This window comes from Mobula hypostoma, chromosome 5 (assembly GCF_963921235.1).
Source record: "Mobula hypostoma chromosome 5, sMobHyp1.1, whole genome shotgun sequence".
Lineage (NCBI taxonomy): Eukaryota > Metazoa > Chordata > Chondrichthyes > Myliobatiformes > Myliobatidae > Mobula > Mobula hypostoma.
In genome coordinates, this window is record NC_086101.1 from 24,078,151 (window position 1) to 24,101,742 (window position 23,592).

The 23,592-nt window shown below is 42.2% G+C and overlaps 1 protein-coding gene across 3 annotated transcripts in view; it reads left to right on the forward strand.

Moving 5' to 3' along the window:
- The first annotated feature begins 2,976 nt into the window (after window positions 1-2,976).
- The window catches only part of LOC134346690 (carcinoembryonic antigen-related cell adhesion molecule 2-like), a 63,122-nt gene continuing 42,506 nt past the window's right edge, over window positions 2,977-23,592 (forward strand). The window contains exons 1-4 of one of the 3 annotated variants that reach the window (XM_063048210.1): window positions 2,977-3,123; window positions 5,127-5,294; window positions 11,612-11,764; window positions 13,436-13,735. In XM_063048210.1, coding sequence (XP_062904280.1) covers window positions 11,704-11,764; window positions 13,436-13,735 — 361 coding nt within the window. In that variant the 5' untranslated portion in view covers window positions 2,977-3,123; window positions 5,127-5,294; window positions 11,612-11,703. The other 2 variants (XM_063048212.1, XM_063048211.1) reach the window with 2 other exon arrangements.

Consider the following 23,592-nt stretch of genomic DNA (forward strand, 5'->3'; position numbering starts at 1 on the left):
GTTTTATGGTTCTGCTCGAGCTCTCACATCTTCTGCCAGTCTCTCAAATTTAAGCAACCTTCCACAAAAGATAATTGGCCAGTCAGTTTTTTTGAACTACACTCAAAGTGTGGAATTCAATACGTAAAACTTTAAGGGATGCCATCAGTTGACACTTTTAAACATCAGCTCAAAACCTATTTATTTATATTTGCTTTTAACTAGTATCATTTTGTCTTTTACATGTAATTTTATTTTCATGTTTGCACATCATCCCATTGTAAAGCACATTGAACTAAATTGTATGAAAAGTGCTCTATAAATAACTTTTTATTCGAGTTATAGAAAAGTACAGCATTGAAATAAGCCCTTGGGCCCATCTAGTCCTTGTCAAAGCCATTTAACCTGTCTACTCCCATTGACCTGCACCAGGACCATAATCCTCTCTATCCATAGGATCCACATACTGTACCTATCCAAACTTTCCATGAATGTTAAAATCAAGCTCACATGTACCACTTGTGCTGGCAGCTCATTCCACTCGCTCATAACCCCCTGAGTGAAGATGTTTTTCCTCATGTTCCTCTTAAACTTTTCACCTTTCAGCCTTAACTCATGACCTCTGGTTGTATTCACACCCAACCTCAGGGGTAAAATCCTGCTTGCATTTACCCTATCTATATCCCTCATAATGTAGTATACCTCTGGGGTGTATGGGGTGTCAGGGAGGGGTAGCACCTCTGGTCGCGTCCTTTTCAAGGCGGTTAGTCCACCTTTGGTCCCCACTTGGCACTCAGCTCTCACCTGTGGCTCCCCGTAGCTGTTTGCATGTGACAGCGGCCACACCCCGGGCAACGGCTTCGACAAGCCAGCTAAACCAGGTGAGGGTAGCCGACGGGTCTCAAACCCTCGGTGAGATAGGGAGTTGTCTATCCCAGCATGTGAAGACAGACTCCGGCGGATTGAGCGGATGAGATCAATGGAAGGTCCAACGGTCAAGAAGGCGGTCTCTGCAAGCGTCGTGGAACATGTAGAGCAGGACAAGACACAGAAGACGTCCTGGTCATCCACTGCGCCTAGTCCCATCTCCAGCCGTCTAGACTCTGTCTTGCCACTGGACCCAGATGGGAATTGGGAAGAGAGAGTGAGGCTGACGCTGCGCAACTCTCCCTCACTTAAATCCAAATCACGCGCTAGTCTCGACACCATCATAATGGTGTCGAGGTCCTCATCGACGTCAACGATGGACGAACAAGCAAGTATACCTCTATCAAATCTCCTCTCAATCTTCTATATTTTAAGGAATAAAGTCCTAATCTATTCAATCTTTTCTTTGAAATCAGGTCCTCCGGGCCCAGCAACACCTTTATAAATTCCCTCTGTGTTCTTTTAAACTTATTTACATCTTTCCTGTAGGTAGGTGACCAAAATTGCACAAGTGCTCCAAGTTAGGACTCACCAATGTCTTATAAAACTTCAACATACCATCCCATCTGCTGTACTCAATACTTTGATTTATGAAGGCCAATGTGCCAAAAGCTTTCTTTATGATCCTATCTACCTGTGACATGACTTTCAATGAATTATGGACCTGTATTACCAGATCCCTTTGTTCTACCACACTCCTCAGTGCCTTACCATTCACTGTGGAAGAACTATTCCGGCTGGTCCCACTGAAGTGCAACAACTGGCACTTGTCTGCATTAAATTCAATCTGCCATTTTTCAGCCCATTTTCCCAGCTGATCCAGATCCCTTTGCAAGCCATGATAGCCTCCCTTGTCCACCACATTCACAAACTTGAAGTCATCAAGCAAATTTGCTTATCTTATTAACCACATTACCATCCCGATTGTTGAAATTGATGACAAATGACAATGGACCCATCATTGCTTCCTGTGGCACTCTACTAGTCACAGGCCTCCAATAAGAGAGGCAACAATTTACTACTAGTCTCTGGCTTCTTCCACAAAGTGAATGTCTAATCCAATTCACTACCTCATCTTGAATGCCAAGCAACTGAGCCCTCTTGACCAACCTCCCATGCGGGACCTTGCCAAATACCTTGCTGAAGTCCATATAGAGAACATCTACTACCTTGTCTTAATCCATGACCTAACACACACAAGGTCATGCTGACTATCCGTACTCAGTCTATGCTTACCCAAATATTTATATATCTGGTCCCTTAGAATACCTTCCAATAACTTTCCTAATACTAATGTTGGACTCTTTGCTTAGAGCCTTTCTTAAACAATGGAACAACATTGGTTATCTTCCAATTCTCTGGTTCCTCTCCTGTCACTAAGGATGATTTAAGGATCTCTGCCAGGGCCCTGGTAGTTTCTGCACTTGCTTCCTGTATGGTCCAAGGCAATACTTGGTCAGGCCCAGGGTTTTTTTATCCGCACTGATTTGCCTCAAGAGAGAAAACACCTCCTCTTCTATAATCTGTACAGGGTCCATGAAGTCGATGCTGCTTTGCCTCATGTCTATAGGCTTTGCGTAAATACAGATCCAAAAAAAATTATTTAAGATCACCAGCATCACTTTTAGCTCTACACATGGATTACCATTCTGACCACAGGACCAATTTTTTTCTCTTGTAATCCTATTGCTTTTAGCTAATCTGCTGAATCCCTTGGATTCTCCTTCACCTCGCCTGCCGGAACAACCTCTTGCTTTCTTTTAGCCCTCCCAATTTCTCTCTAAGTGTTTTCTTGCATTTCTTATATATTCCTTAAGCTCCCCATTTGTTCCTATTTGCCTAGACCTGCGATGCACCTCCTTATTATTAATATTAACTGGAATTCTCTTTGCATTATTCAGAATAAAGCATGGAATTCCAGAAGGAACTTTCCCTGGTTTAAAATCATTCCGTATATTGATAGAGTTATTATACGAGTTGATTTTGAAAAGCAAATTATTTTATCTTTTTGCTTTTGTCTCCCACGTCATCGTCTTTATTACCCATGTGGCCACAATGTACTAGTAAATTACGTATTTGCTCAGAGGATAGGGATGTTGACGCAGTACTTCCCATTCCCGGACTCTTACTTCCACATTCTCCATCTTCCCTTCGCGGATGATCTTCGTAATCTTCTTTCTGCTGCTCCCGTTTGCGGCTTCGTCGATTCGATTTCAGGTTAAAAATTGTTTCTATTAATTCCTTTCAATTGAAACTAGCACTATCCCGGGTCCGTGAGCTGGTTAAGCCGGAAAGAAGCGACAGTTGAAATCACCATTATTCGTTTGTCTGTCCTCATAGCGGGGGTCGATTTACATTGCCGAGGGCGCAGCTCCATTGTAGGTGAATTTTTATCTTGGATCTTCCAGAGAAAAACTTGCACTGGAACTTATATGCGATCGAATCGAAGCTTAATTTAGTCTGAATTGTTAACTTGTTTTCGAATTGAATGATTAGCGGTTGCCCCCTCCTTTCTTCCTCCTGGCGGAGCGAGCGCTGTGCAGTTGCCGCCGCGGACGAGGGGCCTATTTACTGCCACCCTGCGGTACAGCTAACCCGGGGGTTGATTTGCCTTTTCAAACCCGACACCCTCAGGGTCTCACCGTCTGTGCGTTTTCCCTGGTGAAAGCAGCCGGTGTGCGTAAACGATCCAAGATCGTGCAATCTGATAACGGATCGTCGTTGAAAAGGAGAGAGAGATATCCTTCGATGTTTGGGGAGGTCTAAGCCCAAACTTACTTTTGGAAACATAATTCTTCGCTTACGCAGTTTTAACAAAGGCGTTCGTAAACGAACTGCATCCCGTAAGTAGCGTAGCGGTTAGCGCGACCCTGCCAGAGCTCGGTGTGTTCAGTTCATGGCATAAAAATGTTGGAAACTTCTGGGACTCTGTATATTCCTCCTCTCATCAAAGATGACCGAATAGTATCTTTGTAACGAAAGAGAACATGCAGATGCTGGAAATCCAAGCAACACACAGAAAATGCAGGAGGAATTCAGCAGACCAGGCAAAATCTTTGGGAAAAAAAAGTACAGTCGACGTGTCGTTCCGAGACCCTGTATTTTGTGGTCGATTAGTAGGCTAATTGGTCATTTTTAATTGTCCTGTCATTAACTGGGTGGGTTCTTCGGTGGCGCGGCTCTTTGCGTCGGAAGGGCCTGTTCTGTGCTTTAGCTCTTAATTAATACACAAACAAATTTAACTCAGCTGCTTCACAGATTCTATTGTCGGCCAAATCTGACCACTCCCTGTGTTTATGTCAGAAACAAGAGAAAATCTGCAGATCCTAGAAATCCAAGCTACACCCAAAAAAAACAGACCTGCTTTTGCCGAAGGGTCTCGGCCCAAAATGTCGACTGCACTCTTTTCAATCGATACTGCTAGGCATGCTGCGATCCTCCAACCGATTGTGTGTATTCCCCGTGTTTCTGTTCTCATTATTTTGGAGCAGATCTCGAGCGAACGTTCAGCAGACTACGTATACCCAAGATTTCCTGTCAGTTTCGTGTCCATTTTGCATCAGTTTCAGTCCAGATTAAATCTGGAACCAAAACGCCAACTGTCCATTTTCCTCCCCTGTGATTCATTTTCTTGCAGGTATTTACAAGAAAAAAAGATATGCACCTGAAAAAATATATTGTGATTGATAACAAGATTTGCAAATAATGGCATTGGAAAGTGCACAAGGTTTCCATTGGATCAATATCTGTATAACAATGTCCATTTTAAGCAGTTGGTGACAAGTTGGTTCATTGTCTGTTTGGAAATCTGATGGCAGAGGATGAAACTGTTTTTAAAATATTGAGTGTGAGTCCACAGCATCTTGTACTTTCTCCCTGATGGTAGCAATGAGAATAGGGTACGTCACTGGTAAAGGAGGGTCTTTAATGAAGGATGCACCCTTTTTGAGACAATAGCTTTTGAAGATGTTTTCAATGCTGGGGGGGGGGCGTGGAGGCTAATTGCCCATGATGGAGCTGGCTGACATTTTACAATCCTGTGCAGTGGCCCCTTCACACCAGATGGTGTGCCACCAGTTAAAATGCTATCCACGGTATTGTAACTCTGCTCTGATCAGCTCAGAGTTATGGTCAGTGAGTGGGACTTGAGCTTGCAACTTGAGAAAAATCAAGATGTTATTCACTGAGTACAGCGGCTTATTTTCACACTTCTTTTTCAGAATGCAGAAGATGGGGCAGAGCTCCTTTCCTGAACCACTGCTGTCTTTCTGGTGAACTCCCACAGGGCCTTTGCGGAAGGACAATTAAGTTTTATCTCCAGCAATGATGAAGGACCAATGACTATACTTCCAAAACCCAATGGTGTTGACTTGGAAGGCAACCTTCTGGTAATGATCTTTTCATGTCTGAAGTCCTTTTCCCTTGTTATAGTGTCATGCAGCATGGAAGCAGATCCCTCAGCTCACCATGTCCTTGCTGGCCTACACAGATCTGATTTATCAGCATTTGGCCTGCGGCCATTTGTGCTTTGGTGACTCAAGTGCTTGTCAAGGTTGTAAGGGTACTTGTATCCAGCACTTTCTCAGGCAGGGCATTCCAGATTGCAGCCACCATCTCAGTGAAAACAAAATCTTCAGATTTCCTCCAAACCACTTGGTTCTCACCAAAAATCTATGATCTCTGGTCTCAGTCAACAGTGTTCTGGAGAAAAGTTTCCTACTGTGCTCCCGACCTGTGACTTGCCATAGGCCGGGTACATAGGAGGGAACACTCAAGATTGTTTATAAGGAAACAACCTTGCAAAATGCTCAGGCCCCTCTCAATCTTATCTACTCCAAAGAAAGCAGTCAGTCTATCCAGTCTCCCTTCTTAACTGAAATGGCCCATCTTGAACCCCATCCTGGTGAATGTCCTTGGGACCTTCTCCTGTGGAATTGTATTCTTCATATAGTGTGATGCCAGAACTGCACACGATATTCTAACTATGGCATGACAATGTTTGATAAAGTTGCCTCAGGGATTCCCTGATAGTTGATATGGTTGTTCATGGGTGTATATGGTGTGTTGGCCTTCATTAATTGGGGGATTGAGTTCAAGAGCCATGAGGTAATGTTACAGCTTTATAAAACCCTGGTTATACCACATTTGGCCACCTCATTACAGGAAAGATGTGAAAGCTTTAGACAGGGTGCAGAGGAGATTTACTCAGATGTTGCCATGCATGTCTTATGAAGATGTGTTGAGTGAGTGAGGGGTTTTCTCTTTGGAGCAAAGGTGGATGAGAGATGGCTTAGTAGAGGTGTATAAGAGGCATAGATAGAGTTAATAGCCAGAGACCTTTCTGCAGCACGGAAGTGGCTAATACAAGGGGGCATAATTTTTAGGTGATTGGAGAAAGGTATAGGGGGATGTCAGAGCCATGTCAAAAATGAGGGGTAAGTTAGAGAGTGGTGGGTGTGTGGAATGCCCTGCCAGGGGTGGTGGTAGAGGCAGATAGATTAGAGGCATTTAATAAACTTAAATTCACACATGGATGATAAAAAATGGAGGTTTAGATTGATCTTAGAGAAGGTTAAGAGGTTGGAAGAATATTGTGGCCCATGGGCCCTGTACGATTCTCCAATGTTCTGTGCTTTATGTTTTTGATAACATTTATTTGTCCAATCTAGAAAGAAATTTGGAAGCTTCTTCTAAATTTCAGTGAATACAAAACTAGTCAACATGTTGGCTACTCATTTGGCAATCCTGTTACTCCAGGTGTCAGACTGCTGAGCCTTCACTATACTCCCTCAGTTTAGAGTATTGCCATCCTTAGATAAGGAGACCAATCATGCAAATGGTCGGGCTACACAGTGATGTAAGTAATACAGCTGCGGCCTCACAGTTTCAATGACTCTATTTCAATCCTGTCCTGCTGTATTCAAATCTACTTGCTCCATCGATTAAAATATAATTTGCTAGTTTCATTGCCTGCTACACCTGTCTGCCTGCTTTCAGTAACTTGTGTACGATGACACCAAAGCCTTTATGTAAACTAACTCGTTCCAAGTTTTGGCACCACTCTGATAACGTGACTCTATCTATTTTCGCAGTCAAAGTGGGGTAATTACACATGTTGTGCTGCATCAGCTGCCGTTTTTCTCATTGGCTCAGTCTGTATTCATACTCTTTAGTTTTTTTCTGTCGTAATCAATTTTTGTTCATTCTTAGTTGAAATTTACTCTCAACCCTCAGATTTGCTACTTTGTCTGGCAAACTTGTGTGACTGCTGCTTGTCACAAATAACACCTTAACTTTCTGACTAACAGACCCCAATCAGTTAAGTTGGACAACCTCTCCTCCTCCATGCTCACCCGGAACACCGGCGTGCCTCAAGGCTGTGTGCTGAGCCCTCTTCTGTACTCCCTTTTCAAATATGACTGCGTTCCTGTACATGGTTCTAACTCCATAATCCAGTTCACAGACGGCACCTCGGTGGTTGGCTGATCAGGGGGCATGACGAGACGGCCTACAGGGACAAGGTCCAGCACCTGGCCGCGTGGTGTGCCGACAGCAACCTGGCCCTTAACACCCAGAAGACCAAGGAGATCATTGTGGACTTCAGGCATGCTAGGAGCCACACTCACGTCCCCATCTACATCAACGGAGCTATAGTGGATCGTGTATCAAGCTTCAAAATCCTTGGTGTCCACATTTCCGAGGATCTCACCTGGTCCCTGAACTCCTCCTTCCTGGTCAAAAAGATGCAATAGCGCCTCTATTTCCTGCGGAGCATCAAGAAAGCTCACCTCTGTCTCAGGATACTGATGGACTTTTACCGCTGTACAGTTGACAGAATACTCACCAACTGCATCTCACTGTGGTATGGCAATTGTCCCATATCGGACCGCAAAGCACTCCAGCGTGTGGTGAAAACTGCCCAGCGAACTATCGGCACCCAATTGCCCACCATTGAGAACATCTGCCATAAAGGCTGCCTGGGCAGGGCGAAAAGCATTATCAAGGATGCCTCTCACCCTAACCATAGACTTCTTACTCTCCTCCCATCCGGTAGGCACTACAGGAGCCTCCGGTCCTGCACCAGCAGGCACAGGAAGAGCTTCTTCCCTGAGGCTGTGACCCTGCTGAACTTCACATCACAGCGCTAAGCAGTATTTCACCCATAATGTACTGTCTCAGTACCTTTATATTTGTGTGTTGTAGCACTTTTTCTTCTCAGTTATTTTGTAAATAACACTATTCTTTGCATTTCTGCAGATGCTAACTGCATTTCATTGGCTTTGTATCTGTACTTGGCACAATGACAATAAATTTGAATCTAATCTAATCATATCTGAACTTCTTGTTTATGTCTATTTTCCCTCTGAGTGCCTCTTGTAACTCTTGTATTTGTTACTCAGATACTAGCCATTGCCTTATCTGGAATTGTACTTTTTAATGAAGGTACTGTAATCAACAGCTAATCCCGCATTCCTTTGTAATTTACTTTGCTTAACTTTAGGTTTTGAATTGACATACTTCATGTTATGTATTAATGAAACATTCTGTCAGGACTGGCCACATTTCCTAAAATATCTCTGCATGACAAGATTATCAGCCAATCCTATCTTGTTAGACAAGACCTCAAAGTTCAAAGTCAATTTATTATCAAAGTATGTCACCATGTACTACCCTGAGAGTCATTTTCTTGCAGGCATTCACAGTAGAACAAAGAAACACATCAGAATCAACAAAAATTACCTACAGAGGCTGATAATCAGATAACATATAACTATATAACAATTGCGGCACGGAAATAAGCCATCTCGGCCCTTGTAGTCCGTGCTGAATGCTTACTCTCACCTAGTCCCATCTACCTGCACACAGCCCATAACCCTCCATTCCTTTCCTGTCCATATACCTATCCAATTTTTTTTTAAATGACAAAATCAAATCTGCCCCTACCACTTCTACTGGAAGCTCATTCCACACAGCTACCACTCTCTTAGTAAAGAAGTCCCCCCTCGTGTTACCCCTAAATTTTTGCCCTTTAAATCTCAACTCATGTCCTCTTGTTTGAATCTCCCCTACTCTCAATGGAAAAAGCCTATCCACGTCAACTCTATCTATCCCCCTCATAATTTTAAATACCTCTATCAAGTCCTCCCTTAACCTTCTATGCTCCAGAGAATAAAGACCTAACTTGTTCAATCTTTCTCTGTAACTTAGGTGCTGAAACCCAGGTAGCATTCTAGTAAATCTCCTCTGTACTCTCTCTATTTTGTTGACATCTTTCCTGTAATTTGGTGACTAGAACTGTACACAATACTCCAAATTTGGCCTCACCAATGCCTTGTACAATTTTAATATTATATCCCAACCCTTATACTCTGATAGGCATACTATGCTCTGATTTATCAAGGCCAGTGTACCAAAAGCTTTCTTCACCACCCTATCCACATGAGATTCCACCTTCAGGGAACTATGCATCATTATTCCTAGATCACTCTGTTCTACTGCATTCCTCAATGCCCTACCATTTACCATGTATGTCCTATTTTGATTCGTCGCACCAAACTATAGCACCTCATACTTATCAGCATTAAACTCCATCTGCCATCTTTCAGCCCACTCTTCTAACTGGCCTAAATCTCTCTGCAAGCTTTGAAAACCTACTTCATTATCCACAACTCCACCTATCTTAGTATTATCTGCATACTTACTAATCCAATTTACCACCCCATCATCCAGATCATTAATGCATATGACAAACAACATTGGACCCAGTACAGATCCCTGAGGCACACCACAAGTCACTGGCCTCCAATGTGACAAACAGTTATTCACCACTACTCTCTGGCATCTCCCATCCAGCCACTGTTGAATCCATTTCACTACTTCAATATCAATTCCTAACGATTGAACCTTCCTAACTAACCTTCCATGTGCAACCTTGTCAAAGGCCTTACTGAAGTCCATATAGACAACATACACCAATTTACCCTCGTCAATTTTCCTAGTAACCTCTTCAAAAAATTCAATATTTGTCAAACATGACCTTCCATGCACAAATCCATGTTGAATGTTCCTAATCAGACCCTGTCTATCCAGATAATTATATATACCATCTTTAAGAATGCTTTCCATTAATTTACTCTTTGATGCAGTCCCCGATATTACGAATCCTCTTTGCAGGTTGGATCATCCTCCCGTCTCCTGATGCTCCTTAGCTGGTTCTGCATCGTTCGAGTTAAAAATCTTTTGTCAATATTGCACTGACTCCAAACAACTCCACATAATTCAATTTCTATCCATAAATACTGAAAATGCTTAGAAATTCAGCTCCCAACCTTGAGTCACCCTACAATCTTCTTAATGGCTGGCACTGACTTAAAAGAGTCAGTTCACCCATCTTACTTTGAACACTTCATGTATCTTCCAACAACTTACAGTTTATCTTTGATTTTATACACAGCTTGACATCTTTCATTGTTTGTTTTTTAATCATGAATCGAATTGCTTCTGCTATATTTGGAATCTATTTCTTCAGTTCAAAGGAAATTTACTATCAAGGTACAGACACTCGGTGAGGATACTTAACAAAGTAGTCACTGAGTTTATGCATGTGGTCATCTGCTGCTGTAGCCTATCTACTTCAAGGTTCAATGTGCTGAGTATACAGAGATGCTCTTCTGAAGAGCATGGTTGTAAATCCTCATTACTTGAGTTACTGTCGCCTTCCTGTCAGCTTGAGCCAGTTTGGTCATTCTCTGCTGACCTCTGTTATTAGCAAGGCGTTTTCGCCCACAGACCTGATGCTCACTGGATGTTTTGTTTTCTACACCATTCTTTGTAACCCCTAGAGATTGTTGTGTGTGAAACTCCCAGAAGACAGCAGTTTGAGATTCTCAAAGCACCCATCTGGCACCAAAAAACACTTCACAGTCAAAGTCACTTAGGTCATCTTTCTTCCCCATTCTGATGTTTGGCCTGAACTAACCTCTTGACCATATCTCATGCTTTCATGTATTGAGTTGCTGCCATATGATTGCCAGATTAGATATTTACATTAACAAGTGGGTATAGAGTTGTTCCTAATAAAATAGCCACTTGCTACATTATTAAGTATCTCCACTGAGTGTTGTTACTAGCTGTATGAACCATGGCAGCTGGACTGTTCCCCTCTCATGAACTTTCTTTCCAACCTGGATGAACTTTTCTTTGCCTCAATTCTTTCTCACCTGGCTGCTGAGGATGATGCCCCTGGCTCTATGTGGTGCTGTCCCCAGCTGCAAGTACATTCCTTTTAACTCCCCCAAGTAATCAGCCTCCTGGACTGCAGTGCTCTGCCATCAGGTTGCTTGTCCTGATGGTCCCTACACTCGCTCACAGGGTCTGCAAGATTTGACAAATGCAGGGATGCAGTCTGCTAAATACCTTCTCTTCGATTCCCATGGTTGCCTGAATTGTCACACTCTCTTATTGAATTACAAGTATTTTATTGAAGGGTTATCTATAAGTTTATCAACAATTTCATGTGCCTGTAATCTCTTCTCTATTTAGGAAGAAATGATGCTTTTTTAATTATTTCCTCAACCTGCCCTTCCATTTGCAATTTGCATGTGCAGTATGCTCCCAGGCCAGTTTTGGAATTGTGACCTCTAGCTTATTTATACAGTATATTTTTTGTCCTTTCCCTTTCTTCCACTCTCTCTACATGATGCAGGTCTCTCTGGTGTGGAATCTCGCTGTCTACAGCTACCTCTGCCCCTGCTCTCCATTACTGAGTGAGCGTCCAGTGCCAACACCTCTGCACAGATGAAGACATTTAGCTGCTTTTTGTTCTTCCTCTCGCAGCTTCTCAGCCAGTGGGCTGCAGGTAAAACTATTTTCCAGTCTCTGCAGGCATTTGGTGACTGCAATCTGGCTCAAGAGCTGATTCAGTGAGAAGAAAAGTGAAAGTACATTGTTTGAAATGTAGTTACCTGTTGAAAATATTACACATTGTGTATACAGGGGCATGCAAAAGTTTGGGCACCCCGGTCAAAATTTCTATTACTGTGAATAGCTAAGCAAGTAAAAGATGAACTGATTTCCAAAAGGTATAAAGTTAAAGATGACACATTACCTTAATATTTTAAGCAAGAAAACTTTTTTATTTCCATCTTTTACAGTTTCAAAATAACAAAAAAGGAAAAGTGCCCGAAGCAAAAGTTTGGGCACCCTGCGTGGTCAGTACTTAGTAACACCCCCTTTGGCAAGTATCACAGCTTGTAAGTGCTTTTTGTAGCCAGCTAAGAGTCTTTCAATTCTTGTTTGGGGGATGTTCGCCCATTCTTCCTTGCAAAAGGCTTCTAGTTCTGTGAGATTCTTGGGTCGTCTTGCATGCACTGGCTTTTGAGGTCTATCCACAGATTTTCAATGATGTTTAGGTAGGAGGACTGTGAGGGCCATGGCAAAACCTTCAGCTTGCACCTCTTGACGTAGTCCATTGTGGATTTTGAGGTGTGTTTAGGATCATTATCCTGTTGTAGAAGCCATCCTCTTTTCATCTTCGTCTTTTTTACAGATGGTGTGATGTTTCCTTCCAGAATTTGCTGGTATTTATTTGAATTCATTCTTCCCTCTACCAGTAAATGTTCCCCGTGCCACTGGCTGCAACACAAGCCTAAAGCATGATCGATCCACACCCCCGTGCTTAACAGTTGGAGAGGTGTTCTTTTCATGAAATTCTACTCCATTTTTTCTCTAAACATACCTTTGCTCATTGCGAAAAGTTCTATTCAAAAGGTTCAAAGGAACATCTAAACAAATCTGATGCATTTTGGAAACAAGTCCTGTGGACTGATGAAGTCAAAATGGCCCTCACAGTCCCCTGACCTAAACATCATCGAGAATCTGTGGATAGACCTCAAAAGAGCAGTGCATGCAAGACGGCCCAAGAATCTCACAGAACTAGAAGCCTTTTGCAAGGAAGAATGGGTGAAAATCCTCCAAACAAGAATTGAAAGACTCTTAGCTGGCTACAAAAAGCATTTACAAGCTGTGATACTTGCCAAAGAGAGTGTTACTAAGTACTACCATGCAGAGTGCCCAAACTTTTGCTTTGGGCACTTTTTTGGACTTTTTCAGGCTTGTTTTTATTTTTTTTGTGCTTTACACCCATCCCTTTCTGTTTTGCTGTGCCAGGAAAGGGGTTTTGGGGGGGATGACAAGTTAGTTGTGTTCTGTTCAGTTATTTTGTGCAGGGAGAGGGGGGAATTGGGGTTTGATGTACATTTCCTGCTGTGTGCAGGGGTTTTGGGGGCTGATGATCAGGATGCCATTCTTTTTGTGTTGGGTGGGATGTTTGATGATTTTTTTCCTCAGGTTCTGTGGCTATATGTAGAAAAGCAAATCTCAGAGTCGTATATGGATTCATACTTTGATAATAAATGAACCTTTTGAGAATTTTTTTTGGTTGCCAAACTGAAAAGATAGACACAGTACATCTGCTTGTGTTTGTCAATGAGTGTGTCTGAGCCGTGACTCTGAGTGTCTTGCTTTTTAGCTCAGGAGGTGAGTCACAGCATTGTGGCTGCTACAGGTTCTTCCGTTCATTTCCCTGGAACCGAAAAGAAATTCACGGACTTGAACTGGGAGTTTTCAAATCCTACCAGAACACTTCCCATCACAGCTGTGGGTGGAGAGCACCCTGTCATATTCGAGAGGTACAAGAATCGCATTGAAGTTAACATCTCAAATGGATCCTTTGTGCTATACACTGTAGAGAAAGCAGACAGTGGCAATTACAAAATGACAGTGGATTTAGACCCAAAGTGGACCAGGATTCTAACTCTTCAAGTCTTTGGTAAGTCCCCAGACAATCTGTAATCGCTGATGTAAAACAATTCTATGGTGGCAGGATGCTGAGGCAACATGTTGTTCTGTATTAGTTGTTTTGGAAGCTCAGTGGTTATATTCATGTTCAGGGTTTCTTGGGTATGTATGGCCATGACAGAGTATAAATGCCATGAAAATCAGCATCATGCAGCAGCAGCAGCAGCAGAAACAAGAAGAGCATAAATTAATATAAATTATATGTAATTTATATGTTACTATGGTTTGTTCATTTTTGTCATCCAGAGAGAGAAAGATGTGTAGATTCTGTATCTTAGGAGTGTTCAAGAACCTGCTGACAGTGGGAACAAGCTGTTATGAAACTGGGCCTTCAGGCTCCTGTACTTCTATCTGCTGGGAGAATTGAGAGGAGGGTGTGGCCTGGATGCTTAGAGTCACTAAAGATGTACCAATGATGCAGTATTGTACATGTGTTATCAGCACCCTCCTGTATGGTAGCGAGACTTGGACCATCTACTCCAAGCAGGAGAAGAATCTCTATAGTTTTCACCTGCGCAGCCTTCACCGCATCCTCGGCATCACCTGGAGAGACAAAGTCCCAAACTCTGAGGTCCGCTCCTGCACTGGACTTCCCACAATGTTCACACTTTTAAGACAACGCAGACTGCGCTGGCTGGGCCACGTCCATCGTATGAAGGATGGTAGACTGCCAAAGCACATCCTCTACAGAGAACTAGCAACAGGCAAGAGGAACATTGGTAGACCCCAGCTTTGCTTCAAGGACCACTGCAAGCGCAACGTGAAAGCCTTAAAAATGAACTCAGAGTGCTGGGAGGATACAGCAGATGACTGCAACAAATGGCGAGGTACTCTTCAGCAATACCTAGAGCAAGGCAAAAGAATGATCCTGAGTCAGTTTGAGGAGCAGAGAGCTAAACGGAGAGCACAGTGGACAGCAAACAACAAGTCCACGACGCTCTACACATGCAGCAACAGTGGCAGAGCCTGCCTGCCGTCTCACTCTCTTGCTCTCCCTCCCCCTCTCCCCCACCCCCCACAAGCCTTGTCTCTCCCCACCATCTGCCTCTATTTGGTCAGGACATCTGGCACCAGACTGCTTGATTTGTTTTGTCTGCCCTGCTTCTTTGTAGATAATGGCAGCAAGTGTTTGTTCTGAGCAAACACTACATTGCTCTTGTCTCTCTGGATTTTAACATACAATGTGGTCTCCATGGTCACTGTTTGTAGCTGTTTGTTGATGCCTATATTCATGGACTTCATTAGGCCAACAACAAATTCAAATCACTTTGCTATTTCATACCTCAGACGTGAACAGAATCACAGAGCACTACAGAACAGAAACAGGCCCTTCAGCCCATCTAGTCCACGCCATACATTATTTTACCTAATACCATGGACCTCACTTAGAGTATAATGCATCTTACCCTCCCTGTCCAAGTACTGATCCAAGCCTCTCTTAAAGAATGCAGTTGAACCCACATCCACTACTTCCGCAGACAGCTCATTCCACACTTGCACCACCCTCTGAGTGAAGAAGATCCCCTCATCTTACACCTAAATATTTCACCTTTCACCATTAACCTGTGACTAGTAGTTCTACTCTCACAGAAAAAGCCTGCCTGCATTTACTCTATCAATACATCTCATTGTTGTATCCCAGTGAAACAAAAAACGTGTCCAGACTAGCAGACTCTAAGCAGTCAAACCATAATCACTTTGTTGTAAAACTATCTGAAAAATCTGAGGTTCCCAAGCTTTGTGGAAAAACCTACAAGCAGTGGCCTGTTTGTCAGGTACACCGTACATCTGCTTGTTAATGTAAATATCTAATCAGCCGATCATGTGACACTAATTCAGTGATTAAAGCTGTGAAGACATGGTCATAATCAACTGGCTGGAGTGTTCTCTGAGATCTTCAGTGTCTTGCATTGGCAGTGCGTGGTACCCACTTGCTTCAAGCAGGCTTCAGTTACAGTGGTGCTCCAGACGAGTGAGGTGATCTACCTCTATGACTATCACCCAGTACCACTTACATCTATAGTGATGTAATTTTTTTGAGAGGTTGGTGATGAAACATATCAATTCCTGCCTGAGATGTTTCTTGGATCTGCTCCAATTTGCCTACACCAAATGCCATCTCATTGACTCTTCACTCAACCCTGGAACATCTGGACAGCAACAATGGATAGATCAGGATTGTCTTTATCAACTACTGCTCAGCATTCAATACCACCGTCCCTCAAAACTAATCAATATGCTCCAAGACTTTGGCCTTAATAGCTCCTTGTGCAGTTGGATCCTAGACTTCATCATTTGCAGACCCCAGTCACTTCGTGTTAGCAACAGCATCTCCTCCATGATCTCTATCAGCACAGGTGCATCACAAGGCTGTGAGCTTAGCCCACGGCTCTACTCGCTTTACACCGATGACGGTGTTGTTAAGCGCAGTGCCAATGCCATATTCAAGTTTGCTGAACATACCACTAACAACAGGAATTCTGCAGATGCTGGAAATTCAAGCAACACACATCAAAGTTGCTGGTGAAACTTCCACTAGGCCCCACCTCCCCCCTCGTACCCCATCTGTTACTCATTTTTATGCACACATTCTTTCTCTCACTCTCCTTTTTCTCCCTCTGTCCCTCTGAATATACCTCTTGCCCATCCTCTGGGTCACCCCCCCCCGTCTTTCTTCCCGGACCTCCTGTCCCATGATCCTCTCGTATCCCCTTTTGCCTATCACCTGTCCAGCTCTTGGCTCCATCCCTCCCCCTCCTGTCTTCTCCTATCATTTTGCATCTCCCCCTCCCCCTCCAACTTTCAAATCCCTTACTCACTCTTCCTTCAGTTAGTCCTGACGAAGGGTCTCGGCCTGAAACGTCGACTGCGCCTCTTCCTATAGATGCTGCTTGGCCTGCTGCGTTCACCAGCAACTTTGATGTGTGTTGCTTGAACATACCACTGTTGTACGCCAACTCAAAGGTGCTGATGAATCAAGGTATAGGAGGAAGATTGAAAGCCTGACTGAGTGGTGTCATAACAACAACCTCTTACTTAATGTCAGCAAAGCCAAGGAGCTGATTATTGACTTCAGGAGAAGGAAACCAAAGGAACATGTCGAAGATTAGATGTGGAGAAGGTTAGCAGCTTTAAATTCCTCAGTGTTATTATTTTGGAGGACCCATGCTGGGCCCAGGACGTAAGTGCAATTATGTTGGAAGCATGAAAGTGCCCCCATTTCCAAAGGATTTTGTGGAGATTTGGCATGACATTTAATAAATCTGATTCTGATTCTGAAAAAATTTGAACTTTGACAAACCTCTATAGATGTGTACCTGAGCGTATGTTGACTAAACTGCAGCACAGTTTGTTGTGGAAACAACAATACCCTTGAATGGAAAGTCCTACAAAAGTAGTGGATTCAGCCCAGCCCATGACAGGGAAAGCCCTCCCAACCATTGAGCACATCTACATGAAATGCTGTTGCAGGAAAGCAGCATCCCTCATAAGCATCTCCCACCTCCCACGACGTGCTCTCTTCTCACTGCTGCCATCAGAAAGAAGATTATAGATTCGGGCTCAAAACTGTGCACAATGCTCCAAATGTACTCTGAACAATGCCTAATAAAGCCACAGTATTATATCATTGCTTTTATTATGCAGATCGCAAAGGTTTCCATCCACACCTCATGATTTAACCCAGTAGGTGTCTGGGGGAGAAATAACCATTATTTTATTCACAGGTCACTATGCCTCTAAGATTGGTTATTGGCATATTTGGAAATTAAATTGTCCAAATCATTGAAACTTTTTAAAGAAATGTTTGATCTTAGTGTCGACTGGGGAACATCACTATGCACTTCTCTTGTGTTCGGTGATCATCTTCCTGTACTTCTCTGATTGTGTTAATTATTCAGATTTATTCTTGTGCTGACAGCCTATTTAATTCTGTGTGCATCATTTACAAGTCTATGATGTGGCACATTTCTATTTAAAAAAACATTTAAACCTCAACTACCTTACCTTCGTCATCTTTAGAGTAGAACAATGGTGCAGCAACTAATACTCCAGTCCTGATGGAAATAAAACATAGAACATAGGAAACAGAACATAGAATAAAGCTGTGCCGAAGATGTCCTTACCTTAGAAATTACTTAAGATACATGTACCTATCTAAGAGTCTCTTAAAAAAAAACTGTTTTGTATCCACCTCCACCACCATCGCCGGCAGCACATTCCACGCACTCACCACGTTTTTAAAAAAAGGTTACCCCTGACATCTCCTTTGTACCTGCTTCCAAGCACCTTAAAACTGTGCCCTCTCATGTTAGCCATCTCAGCCCTGGGAAAATGTCTCTGACTATCCACACAATCAATGCCTCTCATCATCTTATACATCTTTATCAGGTCACCTCTCATCCTCCGTCACTACGAAGAGAAAAGGCAAAGTTCACTCAACCTATTCCAATAAGGCATGCTCCCCAATCCAGGCAACATCCTTGTAAATCTCCTGTACACCATTTCTATAGTTTCTATTCTTCCTGTAGTGAGGTGATGAGAACTGAGCACAGTACTCCAACTGGGGTCTGACCGGGGTCCTATATAGCTGCAACATTACCTGTCGGCTCTTAAACTCAATCCCATGGTTGATGAAGGCCAGTGCACCGTATGCCTTCTTAACCACAGAGTCAACCTGCACAGCAGCTTTGAGTGTCCTGTGGACTCGGACCCCAAGGTCCCTCTGATCCTCCACACTGCCAAGAGTCTAACCATTAATACTATATTCTGCCATCATATTTGACCTACCAAAATGAACCACCTCACAATTATCTGGGTTGAATTCCATCTGCCACTTCTCAGAACAGCCCTCTACACTATCCACAACACCCCCAACCTTTGTGTCATCAGCTAATTTACTAACCCATCCCTCCACTTGCCTTACTAGACCTGAGTCGGCGTAGTAGTAGTAGTAGTATCCCTCCACTTCCTCATTCAGGTTACTTATAAAAGTCACGAAGAGAAAGGGTCCCAGAACAGATTCCTGAGACACACCACTGGTCACCAACCTCCATGCAGAATATGACCCGTCTACAATCACTCTTTGCCTTCTGTGGGCAAGCCAATTCTGGATCTACAAAGCAATGTCCCCTTGGATCCCATACCTCCATACTTTCTCAATAAGCCTTGTTGAAATCCATACACAATACATCTAACATACATCAAAGTTGCTGGTGATGCAGCAGGCCAAGCAGCATCTATAGGAAGAGGTGCAGTCGACGTTTCAGGCCGAGACCCTTCGTCAGGACTAAGCGAAGAGTGAGTAAGGGATTTGAAAGCTGGAGGGGGAGGGGGAGATGCAAAATGATAGGAGAAGACAGGAGGGGGAGGGACAGAGCCGAGAGCTGGACAGGTGATAGGCAAAAGGGGATACGAGAGGATCATGGGACAGGAGGTCCGGGAAGAAAGACAGGGGGGGGGGGTGACCCAGAGATGGGCAAGAGGTATATTCAGAGGGAGAAAAAGGAGAGTGAGAGAAAGAATGTGTGCATAAAAATGAGTAACAGATGGGGTACGAGGGGGAGGTGGGGCCTTAGCGGAAGTTAGAGAAGTCGATGTTCATGCCATCAGGTTGGAGGCTACCCAGACGGAATATAAGGTGTTGTTCCTCCAACCTGAGTGTGGCTTCATCTTTACAGTAGAGGAGGCCGTGGATAGACATGTCAGAATGGGAATGGGATGTGGAATTAAAATGTGTGGCCACTGGGAGGTCCTGCTTTCTCTGGCGGACAGAGCGTAGATGTTCAGCAAAGCGGTCTCCCAGTCTGCGTCGGGTCTCACCAATACCTTCATCAATGTGTTCAGTCACATCCTCAAAAAATTCAATCAGACTCGTAAGGCACAACCTGCTTTTGACAAAGCCATGCTGACTACTCCTAATCATATTATGCTCTCCAAATATTCGTAAATTCTCCCTCTTGGGATCTTCACCATCATCTTACCAACCACAGAAGCAAGACTCACTGGTCTATAATTTCCTGAGCTATCTCTACTCCCTTTCTTGAATAAGGGAACAACATCTGCAACCCTCTAATCTTCTGGAACCTCTCCCTTCACCACTGCTGATGCAAAGGACATCGCCAAAGGCTCAGCAATCTCCTCCCTCACCTCCCACAGTAGCCTGGGGTACATCTGGTCCGGTTCTGGTGACTTGTCCAACTTGATGCTTTCCAAAAGCTCCAGCACATCCTCTTTCTTAATGTCTATATGCTCAAGCTTTTCAGTCCACTGTAAGTTATCCCTATAATTGCCAAGATCCTTTTTATGTAGTGAATACTAAAGCAAAGTATTCATTAAGAACCATTTTCCACTGTCACACTTGAATGGTCATATTAACTCATGTCTTATCCTCTTGCTCTTCACATATTTGTAGAATGCCTTGGGGTTTTCCTTAATCCTGCCTACCAAGGCCTTCTCATGGCTCCTGGCTCCTGGCTCTCCTAATTTCATTCTTAAGCTCCTTCCTGCTAGCCTTATAATTTTCTAGATCTTTATCATTAGCTATTTCTTTGAACCTTTCGTTAGCTTTTCTTTCCTTGACTAGATTTTCAACAACATTTGTACACCATGTTTCCTGTACCCTAACATCCTTTCCCTGTCTCATAGGAAGCTATCTATGCAAAATGCCACACAAATATCCCCTGAACATTTGCCACATTTCTGCTTTTCATTTCCCTGAGAAGATCTGCTCCCAATTTATACTTCCAAGTTCCTGCCTGGAAAGCTTCATATTTCCCCTTACTCCAATTGAATATTTTCCTAACTTCTCTGCTCCTAACCCTCTCTAAAGTAGATAGAATTGTAATCACTATCTCCAAAATGCTATCCCACTGAGAGACCTAACACTTGACCAGGTTCATTTCCAAATACCAGATCAAATACAGCCTCTCCTCTTGTAGCCTTATTTACATATTGTGTCAGGAAACCTTACTGAACACACCTAACAAACTCCTCTAGCCCCTTCTAAACACCTTGCTCAGGGAAGGTGCCAATCAAATTAAAATCTCCCATCACAACAATCCTTTTATTATTGCACCACATCCCTGTTATTATTGCACCTAATGAAGGATCTTGGCCCGAAACATCAACTGTTTACTATTTTCCATCGATGCTGCCTGGCCTGCTGAGTTCCTCCAGCAATTTGAGTGTGTTGCTTTGAATTTCCAGCTTCTGTTGATTTTTCATGTTGGTAATACTGCAGCCTCTCAGCTCCACGCTTTTCCCTGGGTAGCCTGGCTTCCCGTCATATCCCCAAGGGATGCAGACATTTAATCGGCTGCAGCAAATTACTTCCTGTGCAGGTCAGAGACAAGAAGACAGGGATGGAGTTAATACACATGTACCTTCCTGCTGATGACAGCAGAGAGAAGAGAGCAAGGGCCTTGTGTCCCAGACCACCTGGTTCAGGAACAGTTACTACCCTTCAGCCATCAGTCTATTGAACCAGCGTTGACATCAACACTGAACTGATCATTGAATGTAACATATGGGCTTACTTTCAAGGACTCGACAATTCATGTTCTCTCTATTATTTGTTTACTTATTTATAATTTATTGTTATTTCTTTTTTTTGTATTTGTACATCTTTTGCACGCTGATTGCTTGTCAGTCTGTGTTTGTGGGCAGTTTGTCATTGATTCTATTGCACTTTTAATCTACTGTGAATGCCTGCAAGAAAATGAATCTCGGGGTGGTATATGGTGACATATACAGTGCATAGTTTGATGATAAATTTGCTTTGAATTAATAGAGTACTGGGAAATGAGGAAGGAGTGGGAAAGGAAGGATTGTAGTGATGAGAGCCAGCAGGGATTTGATGGGACGAAAAGCTTAACAAATAATGACTCTCTCAGTTACTTTTTCAAGGGTGGCATGGTAATATAGAGATGACCATAACACTATAAAGTACCAGTGACCTGACAGTGTACCTCAATTGTTGGAAAGTTCTGAAAAAAAATAAGCAGCTGCAAAATTAGCACTGACTTGGAGAAGTGTGATGAGTTAGTACCAGTTGTTAAATTCAAAGAGCGCATAACTGATAAGATAAGCTTTATTTGTTAAATGTATATGGAAACATTGAAACATACAGTGAAGTGTCTGGTTTGCATCTATGACCAATAAGGTCCAAGGATTTGTGGGTCAGTGACAAGTGTAGGCATACTTCATTTCATTTTAAAAATCGTTTTATTGATATACAATCTTCTACAGCTATAAAATACAAAAGTTCAACAGATTAGCATATATATATAATTAATAAAGATGAAGGAAAAAAACTTGTATATGCTAATGAAAAAAAATTATATATGAAAAAGAAGGAAAAAAGAGAACCCCAACTAACTAAAAAAAGACCCACTAACTACAAAAAAAACCCATTAGGAACCAACTCCGGGAGCAATACATCTTACAATTATCTGTGTGTGTGTATATATATATGAGAAAAAAAAAACAACAACCAGATTTATATAACATAAAATTGGAAGGAAACCATATACATTAATTCAAATTAAATGATAATATTTGGCAAAAGAGCCCCACCTTCTCTCAAAATCGAATCAGGGATCAAAAGTTCTACTTCTATTTTTTTCCAAACTAAGGCATAACATTACTTGGGAAAACCATTGAATTAGTGTAGGAGCAGAGGTATCTTTCCACTTCAATAAAATAGCCCTTTTTGCCAACAATGTAATGAATGCAATTAGATGTTGGTTTGAAAATGAAATACCCTGAATACGATGCGGAACTATTCCAAATAGAACAGTCAGTGTATTAGGTTGTAAATTAATTTTCAAAGCTTTAGAAATTGTAGAAAATAAAGATTTTCAAGAAGATTTCAATGAGGGACATTACCAGAACATATGTGACAAAGTAGCTACTTTAGTTTTACACCTATCACAATAATTGTCTGTATTAGGAAATATTTTGGATAGCCTCTCCTTTGTTAAATAATAACGGTGAACAATTTTAAATTGAATTAAACAATGATTGGCACATATTGAAGAAGAATTAACCATTTTCAGAACTCTCAACCAATCTTCGTTAACAAAAGTCATATTAAGTTCTCTCTCCCAATCTTGTTTAATCTTTAGTGAGAGGTTATCTTTTTGTAGTAAAAATAAATTATAAATTCTACCAATGGAACCTCTCACTAAAGGATTCATATTCAAAAATAGTGTCCAACAAATCAGATTCTTGCATATATGGAAACGTAGAAACATAAGAAATGTCTAACCTGAAAATATCGCAAGAAATGTGTATGAGAGGGAATATTTGCTAATTAATTCTTCAAAAGTCATCAATCGACCATCACTAAATAAATCTGCAAAAGTACAAATCCCCTTATTTCTCCATAAAAGAAAAATAGGATCAGTAATTGAAGGTTTAAATAGCAAATTTTGAAATTTAGGGCTAGACAATTTAAACTGTTTAAAATTAAAAGAGTTGCGAAACTGAAACCAAATCCGTAAGGACTGTTTAATAACAGGGGAGTGATTTAAATTGGGAATTTTAGCAAGTTGTAAAGGTAATGGAGCTCCTAATAATGCAGTTAAATGAAATTGTTTAATAGCTTTTAATTCCAAATCAATCCAAGCTGGTTCTTGGCTCTTATCGAGCCAATATACCCAAAAACATAGTTGTTGAATATTAACAGCCCAATAATACAATCTTAAATTAGGTAGCGCAAGTCCACCATTTTTTTTTTGATTTTTGTAAATGAAACTCATTAACTCTTGTTCTTTTATTATTCTAAATAAAGGACGAAATAGTAGAATCAATTTGATCAAAAAAATT